A 20,422-nucleotide genomic window follows, 5' to 3' on the forward strand; every position below is an offset into this window, starting at 1 on the left:
GATGTGCAAGCATAGCAAGAAGAGAGAAAGGACTGCAAATCCTGCTATTACTCAGGGGTGTAGTCAGAGGCTATAAATAGTGATCAGATCTCAGAATGTTAACCTCGCTTATATAGATTAGCTTTTGTGTTCGGTGTATCATTTCTTATCAGAGAAAACGTATTTGTCTTTTGGGGATTGGCTCATTTTCCCAAGCATAATAGTTTCTAAGATTATAATGATATTTACATCCTTCTTCCCAGCCTCCACTTGCCCCATTCTGAGGCCTTCCCTCTTGCTATTTTCCTGTTTAGTTTTTGTGATAACGTACTTTAATTATCACTACAGTCTAGGGCCTATTGCTCCACTGAAGAAAGAAATCAGCATATTAAATGATCCTAGTTCTGCAGTAACATAGACAAGGCCTGTAGACAATAATCAAATGGAAAGATGATTTGCGCCCATATAGAGTAAATTTTGAAATAATCACAAACCATCAAAACTATAACTGTGCAGCATTCTTAGCCAGTGGTTTGACAACAATGTAAACAAAGTTTGACAGAGCTACATATTTGCAGTACTACCAATGACAGCTTGGCATTTCTTTCTTTTTTAGCTTTGTCTTTGCTTTTTAAAATTTATTTTCCTCTTTAAATTTTGGCTCTTACATATAAGGAAGAACATGGGATATTTGTGTTTCTATGCTTTTTTTTGTTTCCTATTTTTAGTTGTATGTATATATATATTTAAATTTATTTATTTATTCTTAAAATAATCTTACTTAGTTGATTAGGGTACAAAGGGTCAAGGGCAACAGGAAAATGGGTAATACCATTGTTTCCACACTAATATCATTTTTCCCCCTGTATCTGGGGTCAGGGAGAAACAAAGGGAGAAGCCCCACCCAGCCTCCCACCCATCCCAGGTCCCTGATGTGAGGCATGCTCCGAGGGTCCTGCTGAAGCAGTTTTGATAGTTCATCAGGTCTGAATTGCTGCCAATCTATGCTTATTTTACTCAGCACGATGTCATCCAGTTGCATCCATTCAATCATTTTGATACAAATGGTAAAATTTCCATCTCTTTTATAGTTCAATAATTTTACATTATGGAGATGTGTGTGACTGTTTATACTATATTTTATCCATTCACCGGATGATGGATTCGTTGGTTGATTCCACATTTTGCCTGTTGTGAATAGTGCAGCCAAAATACATAGAGGCACAGGTATCTTTTTTTTTTTTTTCATGATTATGTTTTCCAGTAATGGAATGGCTCGATCATATGGCAAATTGTTTCTGTTTTTTAAAGAAATCTCCAAACTGTTTTCCACTGTGATTGCGCTCATTTAACGGTGTTGAAGTGTTCTTTTTTCCACATTCTTGCCAGCATTGGTAGCACTACGTCTTTTATTTTAGTCAGTCTGACAGGGCTGAGGTGCTTGCTATCTAATAATACTTTAACAATTAGATATACTAAATAATTATTTGACCTGTTTAATCACTGAATGATGTAAGTTGGCCAGTCAGAAATAAATGAAAGTAGATATTGCACTCCTAAATAATGGATCAAGCTATCAGCAGATCATAGCAAAATATGCCAAGATCACATTTCTTCAGGATATGACCATGTTTACTAAAACTTTTCCCAAACTTTTTAAGACATGATTTAATTGCATACTCTCAATTTTACTTTGACTCTTTCATAAAAGAATGAGTTACATCGGATTTGTTAAATATGTATTTACCCCAGAGGCAGTGGGTAACTTCCACATGGATGGAAAAGGAAAATAAAATGACATGTTTTGAATGCACTATAAATATTCATCACCTGGTCAAGATGTTGGCAGTGCATAGAATAAGGTATGGACGGTATTTCCCCAAAGCAAAGTCCTCGGTGCTAAAGGCTAATGACATTTACTTCTGTACTTCTTTCAAGTATCTCATTAGTGGCTTAGCTTATATTGAACAAATCACCTTGTATAGGTTTCTTTAATAAGACTGTAGGCAGTATGTTCTATAATGAGGTGTCACTGTGTTCTTGATATTTAGGAAAAATGCTTAGAATGCTTTCTGCATCAGAATGGAGGATTGCAACTTTGAAATATAATAACCTGCTGAATAACATTTGCACAAGTACAAAACCTAGGAGAGGAGCATTCCAAATGAATTAAGGACAATAAAACCAAGGGCCACATGTCCACAGCTCTTAGGGATAGTTGCTGTATTTCTAAAATGTTTTTCTATTCCATTGGGAAACATATCTGTCTTTCAGCCAATGTTCATTATATTTAAACTGTGCTCAAATGAATATGAGTATTACTTTAAATTTCAGAATTAACTTAGGAGTTTTACTTTAGCATGTGTTAGACTGATTCTTACAACCTAGTATGTTTGAAAAGGATGGAAAGGATAAAGACATACAAAGCTTAAATAACTTCTTAAGTAAGTTAGCGTGGTTAGTTAATACAAAGGCAGGCTTTGAATCTAGGCATTAAAATATTCTCTTATCTATGTACTGTTACTTTAAAATCACTGATATATTTAAGTTCTTGGTTATTCTAGTATTTGCACACTCATTTCTTTTGTCTATATATTAAAAGTTAAAAGATAAACAAGTGTAAGACCAGTGATTTGTAGTTTAATGTGTCAGGTTTTAGGAATAGTAATATATATATAATGGGCACTAACCAAAGGGAACAGATTCCAAAAATAACTGATATGAATCCAGACTTGGTAGATTTTTAAAAAATTTATCAGTGATTATCTCTCCCCCCAATCAAACTCCCCATTATTTGGCTCTAAGTGATGAGGGCATTATATTGATGTTTGTGTGATTCTTATTTGCTAACAGCCCTTTTTCCCACATGTAGGTCAAAAATGTAATGAAGAATATCATGGCTGGATTGCAACAAACCAATAGTGAAAAGATTCTCCTGAGCTGGGTCCGACAATCAACTCGTAATTATCCACAGGTTAATGTCATCAACTTTACCACCAGCTGGTGTGATGGCCTGGCTCTGAATGCCCTCATCCACAGTCATAGGTGAGCATGCTATAGAGAATGCTAAATGCTTTTCAGAAGTGTTGGTGTTGATACATTTTCTCTAGTGTGATTCTAGATCATTTTTACTATGCAAAATTTTATGTGCGTTGGTTGACCATAGTTTAACAAATTTTGTTCGAAATGCCATTTAGCTGTTTAAATACTGAAATCAATGGAGTGTAAAATTTGTTATGGTGAGGGTAAAGGATCAACTTAGTTGAAACTGGGACTTCCAGAAAACCCAGGTTGTATGGAATTGGACTTTTTGCAGAAAAATCAGTGCATAAAGCTAGCCAACATTGGTAAAAATTGTTCTAAATCTCTTGTAGGTGGTTGTGATCAAATTATCATCAACAGATAAATGTTTAAAAAGAAAACCATTTAGCAGATACTTTGACAGTAAACATCATAAGGCGTATTTTCTTCTAGTTCAGGGTTAAAAGTGGTTATGAGCATCTTAGTAACTAAGGCTAAGAACAGAACACCATAATTTCCATGACCCTGTGCTCAGAGAACTGAAAGAAACAACTGCTCAGGAACACAAAAGCAAGTGTTGTAAACAAGAGACTGATCTTCACAAAAAGAACTGAGACTAACACAGTGAACTGAACATCATTAACTGTATTCTATACAGTGTTATACAGCCTAAAATGTTTGCTTTTCTTGTATAAGGAAGTTTAGTGAATGAATTGAAGAACCCAAGAAGCACAAAATTCGGAAATATCTATAAATGCATTTATTTATGCAATGTATATTATACAATATAAGATGTGATGTATAAGACATTTGGTATATTATATATAATATTTTTCTGAGGTATGATACAGGAGAGATAAGTTGAGAGAATATATTTAGTTTAAGGAGTTCCTAGTTTGGTCTCTACATTACTGTCTCTCTTACTTAATCCAAAATCAAATGCATCACCTGATGAACTGTGTTTGAAATGTCCCTGGACTGCATCCTCCCTGACTTTTGCTGCAGCTTATCTTTTCCCACTTTGATGCAGTTTGGTTTTGGTTTTTTTTTTTTTTTTTTTTGGGATGAATCTATCATTTTTCTCTGCCAATCTAGCTTCATGAAAAGCTCAGAATATAAATTGTCTTTGTCATAACGCTCAATCCAAGAGCAAACATGCTCTAAATAAGCCTCTTTGTCTGGTGTCTCGCTCCAGCTGGGTTTAATTAACCCCATCTAGCCTGGGTTTCCAGGTGAATGACTCAGCAAGCCTATTTTAGAAAGGAGGCCAACTTGCAGCCAATCAGCGTGTTAAGCAATGTTAACAGATTGATTTTCACAAGTATGACAGAAGACAAATTTTCCACAGCTTCCAAACAGTCAGATGAGAAGGAATAAAGAGGTTCATTCAGCATCGCGAGTCACTGCTCATTTATGCAGCCACATGCTTCCCACAAAGAACCTGAAAATATTGATCTTGCTGTTCGTGTACACACTTGCTGATGAACCAAGTTATTGTGGCTCACGTCATATAGTCCTTCTTGCCTCTTTAACATTTTCTCTTCAAGTGGGAGGCTTCAATCCCGTGAGCCTCTTCTCATGATACATTTTAATATTCTGTTGCATGATTTCCAAATGTATTCATAGGCAGTAAACATAGCCAGATTGTCCTGTCCCTGACCCACTCTTTCTTGCGCAAAATATGTGCATGTATGTACTCTCACAGAATATTGAATGAATCATCAGTAACCACTTATTTTCACATTAAATGGTTACTTTCAAGAGAGTCCTCAAAGTTATTCAACACCCATTCATAACTCATCCTCCCCCACTTCTGTCTTTGGTTTATGTTACGTATCTGAAAAAAAAAAGTTGGATTCTGTTCCAAGGTGATTGTCACTTAGGAACGTCATGAGGTGTCCTGATTTCAATAATGGAGTAACTATGCTGTGTGGAACAAAGGCATGCCCTTAACACAGAGCATGGGAATTCACAAAAGGGCCTTGGGAATCCAAAGTTTTGTGTTATAACACAAAAAAGAATCCAAAAAGAAGTCAGATTCAAATTCTGTGGAAAACCCCTTGATAACTGATTAGAAATATGATGAAACCATGCTAATGAATTTGCACAAGCTGTACGTTTACAATTTAACTGTGCTTTAAATTCCTTATTACCACAGTATTTGATTTTTTTTTGGTGGTGGGGGGGGCAGGGTTAAAAAGCAGATACTAAAGCCAAGAGCACGGGAAACAAAGTGTCAGGACTCCAGCCCTATGCCATCACAATGCAGTCCTTAGGAGGACCTGCTCCTGTTGTTTCTCATGCTTATAATATCATGTATTTTCACTTTCATTTCTTAATAAATTGATTTTTATGGCATGTGCATTTGTTTCTCAATGTGAAGCTCATGGGTACTAATACATCCATCCACTTACTCATTTTGTTACTTTCAATCTAGTCATTAAGCCTATACTTTTAATTATTTAACAATGTATTTAGATATTTATTTTATTTGAAAGGCTTAGAGAGAGAGAGAGACAGACAGATCTCACGTGTTAGCTCACTCTTCAAATGACCAAAAGAGCTGGGGCTTGGCCAGTCCAAACCAAGGTGCTGGGAAACTCAATTCAGGCTTCTCCCATGAGTTAGAACCCAAGTACTTGAGCCAGTGAGCATTAGCAGAGCTGTGGAATAGGAAGCAGAGTAAATTTAAGATACAGGCACTCTCAGTGCTGTCTTAGTCACTAGGCCAGATGTCCATCCCCACATGTGTTTCTAATTGCAGTATTACAAGGGGAAGGAGAAATAGCGGAGAGGAAAAGGGTTAGAATGCAGAAATGATTCTCATTTTTTTCTAGTTTTCCATATACCCTTGTCCTTTTCTACCGGCATTGCCTAAAGATGAATAGAAATGGGGCAGAGTTTTCATAGGGAAGTAAAAGCTGCACAACCAGTCCCGAATTTAATTTATATTTGGTATATTCATCCCACCACTGCAGGCATTTAGCAGCTTAGAAATATTTTAGGCTCCAAAAGACTCTTAGCTGTTTAGGAAAATTTGGAATAAATATGGAAATTTTGTTTTCCCACTAAGTGAACAAATTTCTGATTTTCATTAATCAGGATAAAGGCAATGGAAAAAAGGAATTGAGAAATAAGTTTGTGCCATTATTTTGAATTATAGTCTTTGAGAACAACAACAAACCAGCCCTGTATCTTCTTCCCTTGTATTACATGGCTTCTCTCTTTATTACAATGTCATCCTTTATTTATCTGAAACACAGAATGATGGGGGCAGGGGATGGTTCACTCTCAAAATGACTTCAAATGCCAATGCTGGACCAGGCCAAAGCTAGGAGCATGGAGCTTCTTCTAGATCTCCCACATGAATGCAGGGTGGCAAAACATGGCACTTTTTCCACATCCTTCCAACGTATATTCACATGGAGTTGGATTGGAAGTGGAGCAGCCAGGACTCGAACCAGCACTCTCATTTAATTTGCTGTACTGTGACACTAGATACTCCCCCATTTTTTTTCTGAACCATGCTATAATTTAAGAGTTCATTAATTAAAACTTAAACAACTTATATTGACCTCCTCAGGTTCTAGAAAACCTTATATATTATCATCTTTATTTTCAAATGTAGGTTTTAATAAATAATAATACATTTTGATGAAATTATTATGGTATGTGCTTTTATTTCCCCTCATTAGATACAAAATCATTGCATTATAACAGTGATGTCTTACCCTTTCGTGTTATCTCTATATCAACTAAAACATTTTTGACAACTATTTAGTGAGACCCTCTGCTGTGTCAAACTGGATTTTTATTAATGAAATTCAGTGGATAAAAATATTTTTGCAGTCAACATTCTCATTGATGAGACAGATATTTAAAAATGAGATTCATTAGATTATATAATATGTTAAATAGTAAAATCTAATGAGAATAACATAAAAGGGCTCAGGGGAAAGAAAATGAGTAATTATAAGTTTGAGTGGGTCGTGAAATTTTAGATAGAGGACAGGGAAGGACTTACTGATAATGTGACTCAGGGGACGCAGAAGAGTGAGCTGTGTGGATGTTTGGGAAAATAGAATTTCAGGCAGAGGGAACAACTGAATGCAAATAGAGAAACTATCTAGCCTGCTTGGAAAATATGAGAAGGAAGGCAAGAAATCAAATCAGGGAACTATTGGGGAGCCAGACAATGTTGATGTAATGGATCATTGTTATATCTCTAATTTTCACTTCCCAGATCGTAAGGATTTAAGAAAAGGAACATCATGAAATGTACTTTTAACAGATTGCTCTGGAAATTCTACTGAGCGTAGATTAACAAGGCCGAGGGTGGGCTTGGGGGAGTAGTTAGAAGACTACTGCAGTAGTCCTTGCAAGATAAAATGATACTTAGAACTAGCATGATAGCAGTGAGAACTGGTCAAATTCTGAATATATGTTTAACTGATTGTAGTGTGAGGGTGCAAGAGTCTTCAAGGATGATTCCAAGAATCTTAATTAGAGGAACTGCAAATTTGTAATTGTTGATTACTGAATATTCAAGAACTGAAAGTGAAGGAGGTGGGCTATGAAGAGTGGGATGCACCTGAGATTGGAAGCTCAGTTTTGAGCACTTGAGCTTGTGATTGTTGAATGAAGCTAATGAATGGGCAGGACAGTCTAAAGTCTGAAGTTCAAGGGAAGATTGGAGGAGGGTTATAGAATTTGCAATTACTCAGAAGTGGCTCATTTTCAAACAGACAAAATTGGGTGAGTTTAACGCCTTTTAGTCATTGCATAAAGCAGAATAAATTATTTTCTTCATTATTTTTCCCCATCTTTACTAAGATGTCACTGACAAATTAAAATTCTCAAAAATTCATGCAAAAGGCATATTTTGAAAAAAAAAAAAACCTGCGTACATGTTAACTTTAAATGCCAGAACAAATTAGTCTTTTAATTTGATTTTCTACAAAATGTTGAAGTGCCCTTGTACTTTAGGTATTCAACTGAAAAATTTTCAAGCAAAATTGTGACTAATTTAAGTATGAATTGCTATTGAGCCATAACTAATGATAACATTTTATTTTTAAGGACCACAGTATTGGGTTGCCATTCAAAGTAAGGAATTAAATAGAGTATCTTGAAGCATTTCAGATTGATTTACATTTGTGTTCTCTCTCTCTCTCTCTCTCTCTGTGTGTGTGTGTGTGTGTGTGTGTATGTGTATTCCAGGCCAGACCTGTTTGATTGGAATAGTGTGGTTTGCCAGCAGTCACCCACACAACGACTGGAACATGCCTTCAACATTGCCAAAAGTCAACTTGGCATAGAAAAACTACTGGATCCGGAAGGTTGGTACATTTCTATATGTCACCATTTTAAATATAATTTTATATTTTCTTTTTTTTTTGTCTAGACTTGATATTTCTGCAAACTAAATAGAAAATAGAAAACTGTATCTTATGTTTTCTCATATTCTAAATGCATTTAAAATGTTCTGTATTTGTGTTATGAATTGTCCTATTTGATTTTAGTTTTCAGAAGTTTAAAAAGTCTAAAATACAGATGATTTGTAGAAGAAACATGCTACATATAGAATATTTATAGTATTAATAATTAGAAAATGTTAACTTTTTGCTTATTCACAAAGATTTGATTCCTTGAAAAAAATGATAGATGGCCTGGCACAGTAGCCTGGTTGCTAAAGTCCTCTCCTTGCATGCACTGGGATCCCATATGGGTGCAAGTTCATATGCTGGCTGCTCTTATACCCTTCAAGTTCCTTGCTGGAAATGTAGCCTGGGATAGCAGTCAAGGACGACCCAAAGCCTTAGGACCCTACAACCGATTGGGAGACCTGGAAGAACTTCCTGGCTCCTGTGTTCTGATCAGCTCATTTCTAGCCCGTATAGAAATTTGGGGAGTAAACCGGTGAATGGAAGATCTTTCTCTCTGTCTCTACTCCTCTCTGTAAATCTGACTTTCCAATAAAAATAAATAGATCTTAACAAAAGAGAGATTGATGAACTGTTCAGGCATAATTCATTAGCTAATTTTGCATGTTACATTCATACGCTCTATAAAAGGTGACAAAACTTACTCTTTCAAATCAGAAAAACTCTTTTTGGCTTTGCTACGGTTTAATTTGCTACCCTGGGGGAGACCTTCATTAAATGAATATTTCTTAATATTTCTTTTCTGTTTCTCTGGTTGACAGGCAGCAGTGTGTTCATATTTTTGTTATATTGCTTTTAAATACGCATGCAAAGAGAGATATGCAAAGAGACGCATGCAAAGAGAGATAATGACACCCTGCCCTGTGCTCTCTTGGAGCCTGGGAGCCGTTTGTTTGATGTGATGACATCAGTGCAGTTGCAGGCTTTGTTCTTACTTTCCTTCAGCTTGACCATGGAGAAGTCAATGGGATTGATGTCTGTGATATTGTAGAAGCTGATATTTGAAGAAAGTATTATATACTTGAAACTGTTAAGTCAATGGCCTTGTGCAATATTAAAAAAAATTCCTAAACAGGATATGAGAAGAGCCATGGCAGTTGGCCCCATTAACAAGTGCTCAGTGATGACTCAGAAGTTTGATTGTCACTAGGAAATTGATGAGCAACCAGAATGTAGTCTTAAGAGTTGCTGAGCCGGAAAACGGTTTGCTTCAGCTCATCAGGTAGACCCATGTCAGGAAAAGGGAGTGTGGGGCATTTTTGAACAAACTCAAGAATGAGTTTAAGCAAACTCAAGAAGTAATTTAAAATCAGGTGTTTATCCTAAGACTAATAATACTTATATCTAATTGACTAGTCTATAGCCAGTTCCTTCCTTATAACCTTTCATCGTATGATTTTTTCAACTTTATTGTAGTACAAAATTGATTCATGGCAGGGAGACACTCTGCTTTGAATGTTGAATTTGGATCTTTTCCAGGCTAGCAGTGTCTCGTGGTGTTGGTCTGTGGCTACGTAGCTCCTAGTCAGCCCTTTGATCACTATAAGAAACTACCCATGCTCTAGCATGCTCAGCTGCTATTCTGGTATTCCCAGCAGGTCCTGTGTAGTGAATGTGTGTTCAGATTATAATATGTTCAATTTATGATAAGTTTACTTGGATAGCACAGCATCATGATTTGAGGAGGTTATTATTGCTCTTGATAAGCAAATGTACTTAGAAATGAAGCTTCCAACAACACAAATATGAGTTTCTCAGGTATAATCAGAATAAGTACGTTAGAAAAATTCTTCCTTGGAACAAACCCTGACTCCTGTAACCTCTTTTTTGATGGTGAACATCAGTCCTCAGTGTTTACATCTACAGTGATGTATATATGATATAGGTCATATTTGTGCCTATTCATGTATAATGCATGTATGTGTGTGTACTCTTGTTTGCTGCATATACAAGGTGTACCTTACTATTGACTCCTCGTACTTATTCACATGTTTGCTGTCTCTCCAGTGAGATAGAGGCAGATGTTGTGAAAATGTGACTTCCAGCCCTTGAAGAGCTGCAATGTGTAGATATGAATGATTCATCTGTTAATGCGTTTCTGTTTTGCCCTGAATGCACATATGTGGTCAGTGAATGTATCCTGGGATCTATGTGCTGGTTATTCTTCTGTGTTCCTTATCTTGTCATCAAATAGTGAGAGTGAGAGCACACTGGGTATTTCTTTTAAGTGGCAACATGGATTTTAATTTCTATGTCTTCCTTTGAGTCAGGAGGATAAAAATAACTAAATGGACATTTGCATCATAATAAGAATATACATTGATAAGGCTGCAATCAGAGACAGGTAATTATATCAACACCATATTTTATAGCACAGGAAAACATGATAAGCCTAACAACATATGCTGTCCTAAATGGAAAATGTGCATTCTATAGCCTGTAGGAAAGTGATTATAAAATGTTAAGCTTGAATAATTGAAGGCCAGCAAGGCATTATATGAAGTTGAATGGATTAACAGAGTTCCAAACACTTGGTAACTTCCCCTGCACCACTGAAATCGTAGATTTGGAAATACTTTGTGTTTATCAACTCCCTTCCAATTTAAGCAGTATTCTGTCACTTAAAAAGGCTTATTAAAACTGACTTGAGCTGTCATTAAGATGAGGATTCAGCCTGAAGCTTGTTAAGTTTTTCAATATCTGTTAGTTGTAATAGCTATGTTAAGGAAATACATAAATTATGCATGTAAGAGTTATTTCTCTTTTTTTTTGTTCAAACACATTTTTAAAATCTAGTTTTTTCTCAGTGTCTTTCAGGAAATTACATTAATGCTGATGGAGACAAAAATAACAATTTTTAAATAAATCATCAGGTGCTTTATTTACTGATTTGTTACGTGTAAAAAACAGAAAGCCATCTGCTAGAATTTCAGATTTACAACACTCACTTCAGTGGATTTAACAGGGCATATTTATGGATTTCTTTGATTCCCTATATTGTAATTGCCTTTGAGATGTTCATATTTTTGTTTAGACAAATATTGGTTCTTTATCTTGTGCATGATGACGCCAAAGCAATTATCATTTCACGTCTATTACACCCCTTAGGTAGTTAAAAAAAAACATTTTGGATAGATGTATATTATTAAGAGATGGAAAGTATATTTGGCTTATGAAACATCTGCCAAATCATGTATTAAGATCTTAAACACATACTTTATTGATTAGGTAGATTTATGAATTAAAACGACACTGAGGTATTGCAGATTTTTGTATCTTGTATATATAGACCTTGGTGTGTTTTCTTTAACTTGGTATTTTCAGGCCTGAGGTTTTGTTTTAAGTGGAATTGCCTTTTAAAATGAGTAGCAGTAAGCATTAGCATAAGCAATTTCAAGAGCTATTTCTAGTGTGTTTAAATGTTAACATTTGCAAAAATAACTACATCTAAGGTAAATTACTTAATATTTTATTCATTGCTATGCTCATAGGTATAAAAGGCTCATCTCCTTCAATACATATTGTATTGCAAACCAGGCAGTTGACTTCCTGTCATTATTTCTCTGCAGGATACATATTGTACGTGTGTTGTGGGTTTGCCTCCCCGACTTTCACACAAATCAGTTTATTTGCCAATGCACAAAAATCCCTGTCTTAAGAGAATGCCTCGTCAGCTTTTTCTTGTGAATAACAAAGTGAAGATACTCTTCTTTAAAGGAATCAAAAACTCAGGGATAAAACATCAGGCATGTTCCAGATGCCTTTTAAGATATTACTGCAGAAAACCATTTCCTTTTGGTACATGCAATCCAAAATGAAAATGCCCATGCTTATTTACCAGGATAACTTTGAATGAAAAATGAATGATGACCGTAACATTTTACTAATAAAGAAGGAACACTAAGGCTTGGGAGAAATGTTTGTATCCTCAAAAAGCCATTTCCAGACCAGTTAGAGTTTGGTTTTAATCCACTCCATTTTGACTTTATTACAGTGGTGACACAGACCCTATTTTCTGCTTGGTTAATCCTCGCATTACACTTATGTGTTGTTATAGTCTGCTTTTCTAAGAATTAGCTTTGCTGAGTGGAAACTTTTACTCCAGAAGTGGATGATATTCCATTTCACTCTGTATTCTTACAAATTTCTGATCTTCAAAAATTATTCAAGGAAAAGTCATATTGTTTTATAAAAGAGAGGAATGCCGTTTACTTCTCTTATTGTAGGTTTCATTTCAGTTGTTTGGCCAAGGACTTTTTCTTTGTTATCACACCCATCACATTTGGATACTGTAAGGACAAGAAAGGCTAATCATTAGTTTATACAAGGTGAAGTTGAAGGGCTAAAAGTATAACAATTTTGAGGGATTGTTGATAATTTTTTTTAAAGCTAGAAAATCTTTTTTAAAAGATTTATTTTTATTTGAAAGGCAGAGGTACAGTGAGAAGGAATGGCAGAAATAAAGAGATCTTTATCTGTAGGTTCACTCCCCAGATAGCCTCAATGGGCAGAGCATAGTGGATCAGAAGCCAGGAACCAGGAGGTTCTTATGGGTCTCCCATGTGGGTTCAGGGCCAAGCAGTTGGGCCATCCTCTACTGCTTCCCCATGCCAAAAGCAGGGATTGGAAGTAGGGCAGTCCATTCAGGAACCAGCTTCCATATGGGATGTCCACAATTCAAGCAAAGTCTTAGCTTACTATCCCACCACATTGGCCCCCTAAATTAGAAATTCTTATTACGTGAACACTCAGTTCAAATAATGCACATTGATTTTTTTTTGCTAAAAACCATTGTAGGATACATTTGCTTTTAGAAATTATGATATTGGAATATGTGATGGTACTGAAAATTTCTGGAAAATTCCTAATTAAGAAAAAACTGTATATGGGTTTCAAAGCTTTTACAGCAAAATAAGCTTACCTTTTAGTTCCATTTTTCTGTGAGTTTTTGTAGCTCCCTCATAATGATGTCTTGCTATATAAAGCTGATTTTCAACTAGAAATGATTTCTGTACAAATTCCAGATTCTTTATAGCCAAACTGTGTCGTTTTCCTTTTTTTCCACAGATGTTTTCCTTATTTTTTAAAATTTATTTTTCATGATACAGTTATATTAGTTTAGGGATTTCCCCTTCCACCATCCTGAATTCCATATATTTCTAGAAGTATTTCCAAAGTATTTGTGAGAATATAAATACCGTTGCATGGCAAAGTAACATAACCCATATATATGCAGGTAGATAATTCGTATGTTTTTAAATTTGCAAGCCTTATCTTTAGTAGAAACCTAGGCTCAACCTAGTTTTATACTTTAGTTTTGAGTGTTTTTTTTTTAAGAAAAAAATGCATTTTATTCTAGTTACTCCGTTGTGAAATACAAAGTGTCATCAGCTGTGGCTACTAATACTAGAATAGTATTCCTGGTGTAGCAGCAGGAGACCAGCTTTCCAAGTTCTTTTAAAGAGAAACATGAAAATTTGATCATTAAAACTGAATTATGTCATTTAATAGTGCTTTATATAATAGCACTGAAAATATTCCTTTAATTTTGAACTTTTGCAGAGTGCAGTTGAAATAAACAAGTTAGAAGTGGCCATAATGTATTACTAATGGAAATGGGTATATCAGTAGATTTACTATCAGCATCTCATTAATCTTTTAGCAAAAGGATTTAGAAAAAATACTGTATTGAATAATTTAAATACACAGTTTTATTAGTACTGCTTAGATGAAATCCTAACTTCCGTACCTAATGAGGCTTTAGGCAACCTGATAGTTGATCATTGTGGAAATTTGATGAGCATTGCTAACTTACATATTGCTCAAGAAAGAACACTTATTAAAACATCTTTGATTGTTTTTAGCTTATCCTGTTTCTTATTCTTAATTTTGTTTTACATTTTTCTTTCCCCTGGTTAGGCACATTCCATAACTAACTTTGACTAACCACTGCCATTACAATATATTTTTAATGCACCTAAGTTAAAGAAAACTACATCAGAGTATCTAGAAGCATGTTCACATTTCTCATTGTTAATGCAGAATATTAACATTTTAACATCATTCAATAAATCTGGAAGGGAAAACAAAGTGAAGCCATGCTTTGTCCATGAAAGTTATACATGGTGAAATAAATAAATGAAACCTTTTACACAGGAGAACAACATTACCAGTGATAGAATGCAAATGTATATTGTGATATACTTATTAACACTGTGCTATTGATGCTCCAACATCCTGATGAATAACTTTGAAGTCACCTGTCATAACAATTTAAAGGAAATAAAGATGTTACCATGCTTCCCAGTACGTTGGAAAGCTAGAAAATGTTAGAGAATTTGAGTTAGAGGGAGAAGGAGAGAAAAAGAGAAAGAGAGAGAGAGAATGAATGTGAGGATTGTATCTCTTCTGGATGCCTCGTTTTTCTCCGTTGAGACATCATGGGAAAACTGGAGTTTTTCAGAAAGTTTGAACCAATCACTAATAATTTGATGCTATTTTTTCCTGCTTCTCTGTTTCAGTTATTTTACTTGCTGAAATAATTGGATGTGACTGTTTCAAATTCACCTGCTTAATAAGGAGACGTGCAAAACACTAAATACAATATTTATGTGGCACAAACTTTCTCATTACACAAAATATTGCTATTTTCTAATAGCCTTTCATGTTCTTTTAACATTTATTTCATTTAGTCTTCATAGAAAACCATCAGCTAACACATTCCTCCTAGGAGCTGATAAGTTCAAATGCAATGAACATGCCATAGTTACTGGAGCATTGGAGGGTTTGTTGTTGTGTTTAGTTTTTGTTTCTATTTTTTTTTTTATTAAACTGGATTGGGGAATTCAAATAATGAATTCTTATCCTGTGATTTAAAATTTGCAATTTGAATGCTGGTCTATATTGAATTTACTCAGAAAAAAGTTTTTATTAAATTTTAATTTTTAATTTGAGTGACAGATAGAGAAGAGGGGCAAAGAGCTAGAGAAAGAAAGCTCCCACCTGCTTGCTGGTTCACTCCCCAAAAGCCCTCAGGAGCTGGGGGCTGAGGACTGGAATCCGGAACTCCAGTCACATCTCACATGTGAATGGCAGAGAATCAGTCAGATGAGCTTTCCCGAACTGCCTCCCAGGGTCAGCATCAGTAGAAGCCGGAGTCAGGAACTTTTCCCAAAAGACTTGGGTGTCCTGACCATTTGGCCAAATGCTTCCCAGCTTCTTCCCATTAGCTAGTAATGTTCAGATACAATCCTTGCTTATTGGGAAACTCCTCTCAATGATCTTATTAGAATATTTTTTAATATATACGGAAGCATAACATCCTAAGTCTTTGAAGTTTGAATTATAGTTTGGGGTCCAGAGTTGTGGCATATCTGGTGACATGGCTGCCTACATTGCCACCATCCCACAGGGGCACCGGTTTATGTTCTGACTGCCCCACTTCCCATCTAGCTCCTTACTAATGGCCTATGTAAAAGCAATAGAGGATGACCTGGGTGCTTGCATTCTTCCTGCCCACATGGCAGCTGTGGAAGAAGCTCTTGGCTCCTGGCTTACACATGGCCCAGCCTGACTCTTATGAACAAGCATTTGACACATCTCTATCTTTCTGTCTTTCCCTCTCTGTAATTCTGACTTTCAAATAAATAAATGATAAAAATAAATGATATTTGAATGAATGGCATTTCAAATGATTTCAGTAATGGGAAATGCAGCAGCTGAGTGTAATGCTGCATGATAAAGGTAGTTTCTGGATGATGACTGCAGTTACATCCTCACAAGGAGTTCAGGAAACTTGAGGAAAATAGATTAGAATAATTGTATTGACCTCCTATTATTGATTTTAATGTTTTGAAAAAGTAAATGAAGTATGAGTGTGCTTGTGTCCTTCAAACATTCCACTGTTGAATCTGTGTTTCTTATGCAAAAATGCTTTGAAATTTAAATAATAATAGAAAGCATAAAATGACAGAAATAGCTTAAATTTTTCTGTGTGTTTTGATGAAGTCAGTGATAACGTTTGAAAGTAAAATATCTTGTTAGTAGTTGGTAGATTTTTTTTTCATTTTGTTATCTTCAAAAGTGGTGTTTACTGTGTTGATTAAACAGGATATATCACAGGAGCTACAAGTGAATATCTGAAAACCTTCAATTTGAATACTGAAAAAAACAGTACCTGGTTGGCATATACATATTCCTATAAAATCATTCATATAACATGCCTTGATTGTTTAACAGCTGGAACATGAAATATGAAGTGAAAATGTTTATTATCTTCCTGGGATACTTCTCTCATTTGAGGGTCATTTTCTGTTTCAAAGATGAGGAAGCTTGAGGTTATTAAGGGATTAGAATGTGTTTATAATTTTATTTATTTTTGTTGGAAAGGCAGATTTATAGACAAGGAGAGACAAATATCGTTAATCAGCTGATTCACTCCCCAAATGGTCACTACAGCTGAAGCTAGACTGGTTTGAAGCCAGGAGCCAGAAGCTTCTTCCAGGTCTCCCATGTTGGGTGCAGTGTTCCAAGGCTTGGGACATGCTCCTCTGCTTTCCCAGGCCAGAAGCAGGGAGCTCAGAAGTAGGCAACTGGGACACAAACTGGTACCCATATGGGATTGCAGGGCTTGGAAATGGAGGATTAGCCAGTCATACCATTGCGTTGGCTAGAAATGATTAGAAATTCTTGTGGATTATTAAAATTTAGCAATATTGTTGAAAATGAGTTTTACTTTTAGAAACAACTATTCTGCAACATCATTCTTGTGGCAAGTTCTTTTAATACTGCAGGAGAAATTTCAAATAAAAAGTTTTTCCCTTAAAAATTTTTTGAATATCAGTAGTACAATCTTTGCAAATTTCCTTTTACTAAAAGTGAACTAAAATTTAAGTAGGGCACTCGTGTTTTTTTAGGTAGTTCACGTACTTTTATCTAATTTCTTGTACATAATGATATCAGAATAATTCATTCTTTTTTAGATGAAAAAATAATGAAGTTTCTAGAGCTAAATTAAAACCAAGGTCGCACAGTTAGTAGGTAACTGGACTGGAATCAAATCCAGGTATATCTTCTTTTTTGACAAAACCACCTAGGAAGTTTTTCTGCAAACACTAGGTTTGCTGACATTCTGCTTATTTCATTGATTTGAGGCGGACCCCTGACACCAGAAATTTTTTAAAACTGATCAGTGTGTATATCATGTAGCTGCTGTTAAGGCAACTGTGCTAAAACAGTTGTTTGCACGAGGTATGATTTTTCAGAGACTGAAACCCAGGATCTGTTGTTGTAAGATTTGTTCAGACTTGTAGCATTTTTTTTTTCTTTTCTGAAGAAGTGACCAAGCCTGCTGATCAGATCTTCAATTACTGGAGCATTGTTTATTGCTACCAACCTTGTCGTTAATGAGAGATGGTTTGTCCATGAGATAAAACAGTGATAAAACACCTGTCAACTGCAGTCTGCTGTCAAAACACTTTCTTCATTATTCTCTCCTTCTGTCCCTCCATCAGTTAGTCTGTTCATTCGCAAAGTGCTTGTCGTAGAATGGTGCTGTCACTTATACACATTCTACAAATTCTGTCCAACTCGGAGTACCTGTGTATGGAGGCGGTCTTTATGTTCTTTATGCTGTGTTTTGGTCCTACTCTCTCACTTTGATCCTAATAAATGTCGCTTGTCCTGTCATGACCAGTTTCATGATGGCTGACACTGTGAATAATGACGTCTTATTCCAGTGCAGTTTTAAAGAATAACAAAGACATTGAAAAAGAATAGCAATATAGTTAAAAATCCTAGTGAAAGAGTTGTTTTCAGAGTAAAATTTTGTGAACCACAAACTTGTGTAAAATAAATGACCTAATTAGTTTCATGTTCAATGATATTAATGCCATACACAGGTAGACTTTAATCACTATTATTCTAGGTTCAATTTTGCTGAATATCCATACTGTATTCAAACGTATAACATTTAATGACAGGGTGTGATTGAATAATAAGGTTTTCTAGATGTTTTTTCTCTCATGTTTTAAGTTCTTCATTAGGACAGACACATTAGCTGATTTGTTCAAAGCTTCTAAATCCACACCTGTGCTTACATGGTCATGCTCTCAAACATATATGCCTCTAGTCTATGCAGTGAATTTTAACAAGTTTTGTGCCCACTTCTAACACTAGAGAAAGCTCTTTAGGCTATTTTTAAGCCAACATTTCTAAGAGAAATTGGCCTATACTACACTTGTGTTCTTAACCTTTTTTCAGAGCTATAGAAAAGCAACTTCTCTATAAAGGTAGCATATATTGCCCATAAAACATATAAGAGAGGACATCTGCTTATAAAACGTGGAGGACTATTTAGAAGGAACCGTTATTTTATTGGCCTTCTGCTCTTTAATAGCTCAGACTGTCCTGGGACTGCTTAAAAGAAAATTTAATTTCTTTCTAAATACATGGGTGAGTTCTGTGCTTTTCTCCTTTTCTAATGAATCAACCGTGTCTGCAATGACAATCCAGACTTGAATCAGGAATCTTTGTGATAATAAATCTCTCTCTTCAGTTATTTAAGGTAGGTAATTTAAAAAGTTTTATACATAGTTAAAATGAAGTATTAAAGCTACTTGTAATAAAACAGTACATGAATTTATAGCCTCAAAATCACAGGATGTTTCAAATGTAATTTTAATGGAAGTTGTATCTGAATATAAACTGTAACAGAAACCATGCAATATTAAGTGTCATTAACTCATGTTTGACAAGCAAATGATTCTTACACAAATATCTTCATAGAGAGATCTTCTTTCAATTTGTGCAGGACCATCAGGTGCTATTAGTCAAGTGACTCAAAGCAGATCTATCAATCATCCTTGGTCCCCCAATTGCATCATGCCTGAATATTCAGTTTTTGATGATACTGTGTACATAATAGTTGTAGTATATATTTCTAAATACATCTTCATTTTTTTACACTTTCCACCGTTGTTCTTGTCATTCCCATCTCTCATGACCATAGGAAATGCCAGCTAAATGCTGGGTCTCATTTATGCTGGCTTTTCCTCTATTCCCATTTTCACACAATTATCCAGATTGTTTTTTTATCCAGTTTAAGGCTTTAGTTTGCTGTCCGATGGCCTGAATGACTTCTTTCATTCTATACTTCACAGTTGTGTCCCAGAAAGTTTATGAGCTCGCTTATTTAACCATTGTCAGTATAATGAATCTCTCTGGTTCTACATATATATTTAAATGATTTCATTTTTTTTCTGTTAATTTGCCTCGATTTAAATTCTGAACACTGAGTTCAAGGTTTGTTTTAATTTGACATTGCTGGGTTACCTGATTATAGTATCTAAGGCATATGAGAGAAAAGAAATCTTTTATTGCTAGATATTAATGGATAGAGTGGCCTATGAAATAGTCTGTGTTGTAATTAGTTGACATAATAGTGTTATGAGGAAAGGGTCATTTCTATGGTTTTGTGATAATTTATTCAAATTGGTTTCTATCCATTAAAAACTTACCATGTTATTTGATACTAACAGGCACCTAGGATTATGTAAGAGATAATAATGAATTTCGTTTCTGAGAGCTCACATGTGACTACTGAGAGTATTAGGATACCGACTTAAGACACTGGCTGTCCCCTGAGGAGTGTGCTGTGTATGTGTGGGTTAACGACACAGTGGAGCTCACACAGGTAGCTTGATTTCTCTCAAGGGTTATTCAGTTGTGCTTTACCCAGGCAGCTGTTCTGGCTTAAGGTGTGTATGAAAGTGCACACATACATGGAGTGTGTGGAGAGATCGAGTAAGAGAAATACATCAGGTGTATGCCTGAGCTTTGGTTGTACATAGAATGAGCATTCCAAAGCACTAGCAAGACAAGGAGAATTTTGGTGTATGTAGGGCAATAGAGTGTGGCAAGTTATTCTGTGGATTGAATTAATTAATATCTAGCATAGATGATCTAGGTCTGTTTCAGTT

General features: G+C 35.4%; 1 protein-coding gene across 1 annotated transcript in view; it reads left to right on the forward strand.

Annotated features, from left to right (window-relative positions):
* The window catches only part of DMD (dystrophin), a 1,921,612-nt gene that overhangs the window by 480,487 nt on the left and 1,420,703 nt on the right, over positions 1 to 20,422 (forward strand). Inside the window, exons 6-7 of the mRNA XM_041000021.1 lie at positions 2,852 to 3,024; positions 8,221 to 8,339. Of these exons, the coding sequence (XP_040855955.1) occupies positions 2,852 to 3,024; positions 8,221 to 8,339 (292 nt within the window). The remainder of the gene's footprint in view (positions 1 to 2,851; positions 3,025 to 8,220; positions 8,340 to 20,422) is intronic.

The sequence above is a fragment of the Ochotona curzoniae genome, unplaced genomic scaffold, assembly GCF_017591425.1.
Source record: "Ochotona curzoniae isolate NIBS_2020 unplaced genomic scaffold, NIBS_Ocur_1.0 contig_1274, whole genome shotgun sequence".
Classification (NCBI taxonomy): domain Eukaryota; kingdom Metazoa; phylum Chordata; class Mammalia; order Lagomorpha; family Ochotonidae; genus Ochotona; species Ochotona curzoniae.